This window comes from Etheostoma cragini, chromosome 1, assembly GCF_013103735.1.
Source record: "Etheostoma cragini isolate CJK2018 chromosome 1, CSU_Ecrag_1.0, whole genome shotgun sequence".
Taxonomy (NCBI): Eukaryota; Metazoa; Chordata; class Actinopteri; order Perciformes; family Percidae; genus Etheostoma; species Etheostoma cragini.
In genome coordinates, this window is record NC_048407.1 from 11868493 (window position 1) to 11878312 (window position 9820).

Here is a 9820-nt window from a genome sequence, read left to right on the forward strand (position 1 = left end):
ATAAAGAAGAGAGAAATACTGGGCGGAAATTAACTAAAACTTCTTCTTCGTTTTGTGGCGGGTTGCAACCATGAAATGGAAAAAAACTAAAACTAATCGCAATTCGTTATTTATTCGGCAAATAACGTTTCCATCAATCGATCAAGATAAAATCTGATACGTATTTCCTTTGAGTCAATATTTATGTAACTCCTTCGAATTTTACTGTTTCCATAAGGCTTTTTTCGTTCAATATCACTTAATTTGGATAAAAACGTGTGGATGGAAACATAGCTACAGTCTGGTCTTCAACGCAGGAAGGACAGACAGATCATTGACAAACAGATTGGCCAACATAATTGTAATTTTACTGAACATGCATTTGTAGTTTATTGTGCTTCTGATTTGTGTGCTCTGAGCACTTGTATCAGTAAAAGAAAGACAAGTCCAGCTTGCTTCAGCACATCTTGGTCAAGCCAAATCTGCATTCTGGACCTTACTGTTGACCATACAGGTCTCCTTATCTGGCTGGGTGCAGATCATCTTTGGAAAAGGATACAGTCCTGACTGCGTAATACATTTTACTTTTTTATAAGTAAACACATAACTGTTTTATAAGGAAATATAATATTTAACTCAAAAATAACAATAACAATGAGTAGACTTTAGTGGTTTTACAGTTTGTGTACCAGTTATTTCAAATATATATCTTATTTGAGGATGTTTGGAATAGTTTGCTGATATCTGTTACTTATGAAAACTACAACATATTATTGAACATTACATAACTGGTCTATAACTGGAGGAGAGTGGAGCGAATTGTCAGTAATGAGTTTATGTGCGTCTGTTAACAGATATAACATGTGATTGAAATCATACACAATTTGCGACTCATTAGTCCTCGGCTTTGTCAGTCCACCCTCCTCTCCTCTTCCCTGCACTTCATAGGGATGAAGTGAGATGCTATGTGCTCCCTCCTGGTCTTCTTCCCTCTCATCGGCTTTCCCTTCTGAGACAGGGCTATAAACATTTCTTTGCCATTTTTAGTCCTCTTTGCAGAGGAGTAAGCGTTGAAGTAGTTTTCTAAGAAAACCTCCTTGAAGTTGCAGTTTTCATTGTAGATCCTCTGTAAAGGATGAGACAGACATTACTGCAATAGTATTGTCTTTAGTGGCAGTTCTTGGTCTTTCTTATTTCAAATGGATGTTTTGCAATAGTTCAATTTCTAGTTGGATCATCTAAAAGTGTATGCCTTTTTTCACTGAGGAAGAAGATTACCTTGCCTTGCAGCTGTCCAGCCTTGTTCATAGAGATATAATACTGACTCTTCACGCCTTTGATGGCCAGTATGCCCCCCTCAGACACTGTCCTGATCTCCAGGATACCTGCCAGACATTCACACAGTTAGGAAAAAGAGACATTTTACTGGACAGATAAGAGACTATCGACATCCAGCCTTCACTCCAGCTCTACAACATTCATCTTCATTAACAAACTGGATGGAAGTTCCTGTGGTTAAATCAGTCTGTGGTCTCTCTGGCTTTATTCAAACCTTGTTAATTGGCCTCGGTGGCCATTACACAAACCACAACCTATGCCATAGCACATATGGGAGAAAGATTAGGCCTCTCTCTCCTGGGATCGAGGAAACTACCTGTTGTGGTTTGGGGTTTTTAGTTGGGTTCATTTTCCCTTTTTCATTGGCCTCCTTGTGTTTTTGTCTGTTTTTCTCTCTGGTCTTTTGTTGCTGGTCCTGTCTTGTGTTTCTCTGTACTTGTTTGTTCTACTTCCTGTTTTATTTTTTGTCAGTCAGCTTCCTGTCTTGTCTTTCCTAGTCCAGCTTTACTTTGTTTGTCTGATTGTCCTGCCCCGCCCTAATGTGATTCACCTGACGTCTCACCTGTTCCTCATGACCTCATTACCTCTTGTATTTAACCCCAGTGTTTCCTTTGTCTCTTGTCAGATCATTCTGGTTTGTTCGCCTGTCAGTACGTCGCTTTGTCGCAGTGTCCCCGATTTTGTTCCTGTTTCCCTGGTCCTGGTGATTATATGCTTTTGTCTTTTTTGGATGTTTGCTTTTTGCCTTGTATTCTGGGTGGTTTGTTTCGTTGAGGCTTCCTTTGTGTTTTTTTGGACAATAAACTCCTGGTTACCACCCGCCTGCCTGCCTGCTGTCCTCATCTCTGCATTTGGGTCCAATCCTCACTCCTCCCCAACACTACCTCCTTGAATGAGCTTTGCACGCTATGTTTTAGGTCTGTTCTTAAAATCTGTGGGAGACTAAAAACACTTATGCCTAACTATTTTGGCTAGTGATTTCTTATTATATTGTTATGCAATATATATATATATATATATATATATGTATCTTCAGGCTAAAGGCATCCATCACTTTGTCAGGGCGTATCATGGGAAAAGCATCATAGAAAAATTGTGATTAAAGGTATGATGTTACTGTTACGAATATGGTGAATTAACATTATGTCCAAAACTCAAAAACTATAACTTGTAAAACTATGATTAATAACACACAAATATGCATTACAAGAACACTAACAAAGTCCAGCTCATTTATTGTTTTTGTCGTTGTAATATAGATATCTTGCTTTTAATGTTAAAGCATTGCAGAAATTATTCCATTTGCAGAAATTATTCCATTTGACAGGCAGAGAAAAAAACTCATTAAAGCTCCTCAGACTGACATTGAGCATGCAGCATTTTATTTGCTTCATCACAAACAGATGGCAGTGACCCAATCTTGATTTGGAATGTTGTGTGTGCTTTGCTCTGCTTGCACTTGATGTTTGACTTAATATTACTGCCCTTTGACTGTTCACTCACATGTATTTAACCCTGCTTTTTATATTCCCCTGTTTGATTTTATTTAATAAGACCTAAGGTGAAGTTCAGATTAACACTGTTGCAGCTACATCTTTATGTTTAAAGCCCTTATAAATTTTAAGTCAGTTGATCATTAATTAACTGTAATATATATTGGTGGGAACTGTAAATGCAACTGTGTGTTTACTTCTCAAGTAGGGATTTCCCTAATGAGTCATGCTTAGTTTGTTTTTATGGTTGGTAAGAAGCATGGAAATGCTATTTCCATAATAATACATGGAACAGCTACCATTGTTTGGTCTACTGTGGAAAGATGGAACACATTTCCACACACATGCATGCACACATACATATTGTTTACATTTTGGCTCAGACGCAGATAGGCTAACCTCAGTTTGAACAGATTAGTCATCACTTGCTGGTCCAGCCTCTAGCTAAGTAAACTTCTTTGTAGGTAATCCCTAATCTTACTTTCACCAGAGTTTGAATCCATTGTTTACATTATCTTCTAAGGATGTTCTGATGTTGAGATGGATATTGCCTGCCTCATACTAAATAGCTTAACAACCCTATGTGTACTAAAATTACAACATACTCCATATCTTTATCAGAACAAACTCACACATACAACCGTCTATATTAACAGCTCTCCAGTTGAAATTGTCAACACGTTTAAATTCTTAGGCATCCATATTTCAGAATCTCACATGGTCGCTTAGTATCAGGTATTCCATTAAGAAGGCACATGCGAGGCTATGTTTTTTGAGGTGTCTTAAGAAAGATGATATGTCCCTAAATATTCTACAGAATATTTACCGTTGTACAATTGAGAGTATATTGACAGGTAACATTGTTGTATGGTTTGGTAGGGCTACTTCACATGACCTTAATCTTCTGACAAAGGTGGTCAAAACTGCATCTAAAATCATCGGCGTTCCACTTGAAACTGCTGCAACATATTTACTGGAAACGCAGTACTAAGAAGGCATGAGCTATTATGCGGGATTGTAGTCATCCTGCACACAACCTCTTCTCCCACATTCCATCAGGGAGACGTATGCATTGCATCCCAACATGCACATCACGGTATAGGGCTAGTTTTTACCCCCGGGTAATAAGGTTACTGAATGATGGCACATCAGGAAGGAGGGCACTGGCCTGTACTTAGTCACTCAGTCACCAGGTCTACTGTGCTTGGTTATTTTGGATGTTTTTTAAATTCTATTTATGTTATTATTATTATTATTATTATTAACTGTTTCTACTGACACGTGCTGAGAGAGTGCAAAAAGGCATATTGTATTTCATTGCTGTGGTACTCTGTACCAAGGTGCATATGACAATAAACTTGAACTTGAACTTATCTGCATTTCATTTTTGGCAAAATACAGTGAATTTAATTACAGGTGTTATTTTTATTTGGCTGCATTTGAGGGACTTGGCAGGAAACTAGGTTAAAACCTACTACTAATTTCATTTAGTTGTCATGCTGTGGTTTAGAAGTTGTTAATTGCCTACTTGTAAGTTGTAGATCTGCTGTTTGCTGCTTTTAACGTTTTGTTTAAAATTATTTTTCTTAACAGTTTGGTTAGAAATAAGTCAGTTATCTTATACATAACGTGTTTGTGTGCTTTTGAGGATCTCTTTACACATTCATAACAAAATTGTTCTGGATACTGTTGCAATGCTCCTAAATCACCAGAATGCACACATACCGTTGTCTTTTTCAGAAACATTTCTACAGCACAACACTTTCGTTTCCATAATGCCCAATATCGGTACTAGACATTCTAGTTCTCTATACATTGCAGATACAAATGCTACAAAGAAATAACAACATCTACATCTTAGATGATTAGATTTTTTATCAAAACAACCCTTTGAAATGCAATAAAGTTGGTAAAAACTTGTGCAGGGCAACAGATGAGTTTACTGGAAGTAAGCCTGTATTTTTGTTTCAGAGACACACAGAATGGGGAGGCCAAAAAAACAGAGCTCCAAGTTTCTCATTTTGGTTGCTTCTTTTTTGTAAAGAAAAAAAAGGCTTTCATGCAATCAGCTTTTTGGGACTTCTTCACTGCAGCCAAAAAGTATGACTCACTGATTTATTACATATATATCTGCACCACGCTGGTCTCATCAATGGTTTATTGATTACATGTCTGTGTGCTTTTAGTGTGCGACTGTCAGCCACATATGGGTGTATATCTTTTTTTGCCAATTGTTGCACAAGCATCTTTTTCATCCACTTTGAGGCATTTCCCTGTCAAGACAACATTCCAGCCAGAATCCGATAGGAGGAAATGATAACTACTTAAAAGATCCTCATCGTAACAGAGATTTCCAGTGGTAAACATTGGCTCTCAAGCAACAAATTTAACCATTAATTTAACAAGTTAAATTAGAATTATCATGGTTATTATATAAAGTAAGTCACTCAGTAGTAAACTGGCATACCTTATTTGACAGTTATGCTTTTAATTGTATGGAACAGGAATTGTTGGTGTTTATGTGGGATGTCAGTTGTTAGCCATAGGTTTATCTGAAGGTTAATATTACAAATTTTCCCATTTGTAATATTCATGCCAATTCTTTGTCCTAAGATCTCATTCTGAAACTGCAAGTTTCTGGGAGAGTAAATAAGGCTGAACAAATGTGTGCCTGTGGCGGTATGAGCCAGAGGTCACAGGGGCCTGGCACCCATCAGGCTCCAAGACCTTTTAGTTTACTTCATTACAGCCTGTGTTTAGATGGTGTTATGGTTTAACAAGCCAATCCCCCACCTGCTATATTTTACCTCTGTCACTTTGGCTGCTCTAACAGAGTCACATGACCCATTAACATTGTGATTACACTGTGGAGAATTCTTGTACAAACACCTCCCATGTGCTTCTGTCACTTTGACAGGCCAAAAGTTCTTCACTGACTCAGTGGAAACATCTCACAACTAAACTCTGCGTTGTAAAATAACAGCTTTTCTACTTCTACGACTCAAGCTCACACCTACATTTAAGTTGATTCACATTTGGAAAATATTTTCTGGTAAAATTAGTGGTGTTTGTTCATTACTAATAAATGCAGAGGAACTCATAGTGATGCATTGGTTTTATAATAAGATAAAAAGTCATCCTTACTGTAGCAGTTGGTGGGATCTTGAGTCCCAGTGATGTTGCCATAGTCATCAATTGTTAGGAACCATTGCGTGCGGCTGAACAGCTGCCGTATACGCACATCTCCTCCCTCCATGTAGTCGTAGTTCCTGGTGTGGCGCTCATGTTTGGAGCAGTTCATGATGGCGGAAAGTTGTTCTGGAGTGCAGTCACTGTAGACCACACACACACTGCTGAACAAGAAGATCACATGCAGGTACAGTCCCGAGAACAGATTTTGAAGGTTCCATGTCAGCATCCATTTGTGCATTATAATACAATGCAGTGGGGATCAATGAACAACATACTTAAATGTGAGATAGAGATCTGTGCACTATCCCTCAGCCCAGTAACCCCCTGATCGCTGACTTGTAAGACTTGTGTTGTGACCTCCGGGTCATCAGGTGTTTCTAGTGGGACGTTGAGATGGGGTGGTTGCGAAGGAGACTTTGTTTAGTTGGTTGGGGTTGGCTGAAAACTGTTGACTGGTCTGAAGACAGGTGACAGTATTATGAAATGATGTCTCTCTTTAGTCCTCAGTGACGATCTGCGTTAACGGTTTCATCCTTAGAGACCATAGTCCGACAATGGGGGTCATAATCCAGGTCAGGAAATGTTAAGCAGGATGTCACTATAAAAACAAACAAAAAAAAACTGTTTGATTCTAGCTAATGCAGTTGGAAAAAAATCAAACTCACAGATTCGCTTACAGGTTGAGATTTTTGTTAAAGCCACTTCAAAAACTAATAAATGATTACTAGGATTCAGCCAGTTCTATAGCCTTGTAGAATTCACAAAACAAAGCACCTTACAAAGAGATTCTGGTACTCATACAAATATGTTTTGAATATTTCCAAGCAATTAATCACAAGTCCTGTGGTGTACTTTCACAGGCATATGTCTCCCTGTCATGGACCCAAAACAGTTAAATATTTCATCAAGTCCCACTTGCTTCACAAGTCTGTCTGTAATCTTCTCTATAGTAGCATACATACAATATGTACTTTAAAACCAACTATGCTGCTTTTCTTGTATAAAAAAACAAAACAAAAAAACAAACTATAGTTTATGACTTACATGTACTCTGAGTGATGACAGGAGTTGTCAGAGGTGTGTTTCCTTTCAGAGAGAGTCTTAATTTGAAGACTGTAGTTCTATAGCTGTAGTCTCAGTTGCAAAGCAAGCCAGTAATGCAGTGAAGCTAGGCAAGAGCTGGGAGCTTCTGTCAGTTCCCATAGATGTCTCCCTGATTCTGGCAGGCTGACTATGTGCATCTTCCACTGTCGCTGTGCACTCTGCTTAGATAAATGCCTCCTGCTGACCTCACTTGAGAGCAATTAGATCCCAACCAGTCAGCTGTCCCTGGCCGAGATGCAATAGAGAAACACCCTCTGCCTGCCTCTCGCTGTCACCCACCCACTGGACATGAGAGGGAGCTATAAACGCTCATAACAGCAGACTCTCTTTGGTATGCCCTCCGAAATACTTTAAGAACATTTGCATGCACACTCACCCTTGCAGAACCTTCTACAATCGGTCGATACCAAAAAACACCTGACACCCAAACATTTTTTGCTGGTTACTGATCTCATTATGACTCACATTAAGATTTCGTGATGACTTTTTAAAGAATGTATTCCCTATCAATTTAAATGTCAGAATTAATTAAAAAGTGGGTTTACTTGCCTGCACTGAATCATTGGTTAGGATTTATTGACTGGAGTAAAACAAATTCAAAGAAGCCCCATTCAGTTTCTCATTGAGTGTTATAGTGGGAAGCAATAAGTTATGGCTGACAGGTATCCATCCAAGAGGAGAAAAACAGAAGACATGTCTTCTCAGAAGTAGTCATCTCTTTGTCAAGGGGTCATGCACTCTTTCACTTTTTGTGTTTGTATTTAAAGTCACAATTTATTGCCTTACATACCTGGCCTTTCCTTGGACTCACGACTTCAAAAGTTTATGTGGGCCCTAACAACGCGCTCCCCTGTGGAGGTCAGCGCTGCAGGCCTGTGAGAGAGACTTCTGGCCGCAGTAGTTCTCCTTCTCCTCTCTTAACAGGCGGTCGTAAAGACCTTCTGTATTAGGTGTCACTCTGGCCTAGTCATCTGTCCCTTCTATCACCTCAAAGACCATTCAAACACTGGTCTTCAGAGCACATAGGCAAAGGAAACATCACTTAACGCCTAACGTCCGGAAGCAATTTCTAGTTCTCTGGTATTAAAAATTCCAGAGAACTAGAAATTTAAATGAATGCTACATTCTAGATTTTCATAAATTAACATTTAATGGTAAATAGAAATGCAATTCCATGACATATAGTACATGTACTTCATATGCAATACTTTTGTTGTTTGACTCTTGATCACAACATATTTTTCCAGACAGGTGGACTACTTTCATTAGTTTATAAGAATTTTACAGAACCACTACCCATAAATTGCCAACTTCTCATGGAGGAGGGGTTTCTGTGACCCTAGGAGCTGTGCCAGGAAAAAGGCCAGATAAGGTCATTCTAAGACCCCAATGAATTGGCCTAAACAGAAATCAATGACCTTGCCTAAATTCCGGAAGCTGGGGCCCCCTCTTGCAAACATTTCTTTAAGGGGAGCTTGCAGTTGAGACCTTAGCGGCTGGGCCTGTTCGTGATCAAAACAACACAGGGTCTCCATGTGAGCTCACTTCCTGCAAGGATCTGCGTTGGGTTATAGTACCATGCCAGTTAGACGACAGGTGGTACCCTTGGAGGACTGATCTTTGGCTTTTAAATGTCACTTTCTTAGTGGGGAAGGAGATGAAGAAACTCAGACCAGAACTGTTGCTCCTTTATTTTAAAAGGAGCAACAGTTGAGTTGAGTCAGACATCTGATCAGTATGTTTCCCTGTGGTGGTATTTCTGGTATGTTCAGCTGGGTGCAGACCCTGGTGCTGATCCAGTGTGTGCTTGAATGATTGTATATTCTATCGGGCATGGGAACACGTCAGGGTCTCCCCAACGGATTTTGACATGGCTCCAGAGAAGGGTGTTTCGGATTATTTTCCTAGCATGTTGCCACCACAACTCAGACTTGTTGTGCAATGTAAAATGGAAGGAGGGAAGGCTTTGCTACTCCATCACATCTCACATTACAATCAGTAACGTCTCGGGGAAATGTCACTTCCAGTACTATCTGTCATCCACATGCTGACCATTTCATTGCATTTGGTATGAGGCTGGGATGCTGGATGAATGGAGGGTAGTGTATGTATCACTACATAACAATTTATTCAATCAGTAACCCTTGTCAGTGGGGTACAAGGAAATTATGTCTAGTGAGGCCGCTGACATGTGTGACAACTTTACTGTCGTTATTGAAAACAAAGTCATGTGATAAAGTGAAGCTATGAATTTAGGGAGCTGAGGGTCCGACAGCATGCCGCTGAAACAGCTCTTGGGCTATTTGATTGCAGCAGTTAAATGCACCTCTTTCCAGAGAACTTACATAAGCCCTGAGTTCACAGGTTAAGTGGGGCATCGTTGACCATACAAGATGAGGAAAGAGGAGATAAGTAAGTTGTAAACTTGGCAGACTGCAAACCTCCTTTAACATAGAGTATCAGGTTTTTGTGCTTAATCATGTGACCTTTGCTTTGACTTCACATCAGATCAGTTTTTATCCTCTGAACGAATCAATTACCTTTGTTACGGGAACTTGTTTTCCCAAGCATTAATTATTAAAGTAGTCCCGTTTTGCTTGTCAAATGTATCTTACTGTTGTATTCTATCCAGCCCATTCGTTCCGAGACTGTAAAATGATCTGCCTGAGGACCAACTTATTCACATCTATATTGGATTTTGCAATCACTCCTTA

At 39.4% G+C, this 9820-nt stretch overlaps 1 protein-coding gene across 1 annotated transcript; it reads right to left on the minus strand.

Annotated features, from left to right (window-relative positions):
- Positions 1-279: 279 nt before the first annotated feature.
- Positions 280-7337, minus strand: fgf7 (fibroblast growth factor 7). Its single transcript, XM_034877518.1, has 4 exons — positions 7047-7337; positions 5955-6600; positions 1258-1364; positions 280-1105 (listed from the first exon to the last, which is right to left on the minus strand). Exons 2-4 carry the CDS (start codon positions 6238-6240, stop codon positions 890-892), a joined length of 609 nt encoding a protein of 202 aa, XP_034733409.1. The 5' UTR covers positions 6241-6600; positions 7047-7337; the 3' UTR covers positions 280-889.
- Positions 7338-9820: the final 2483 nt, after the last annotated feature.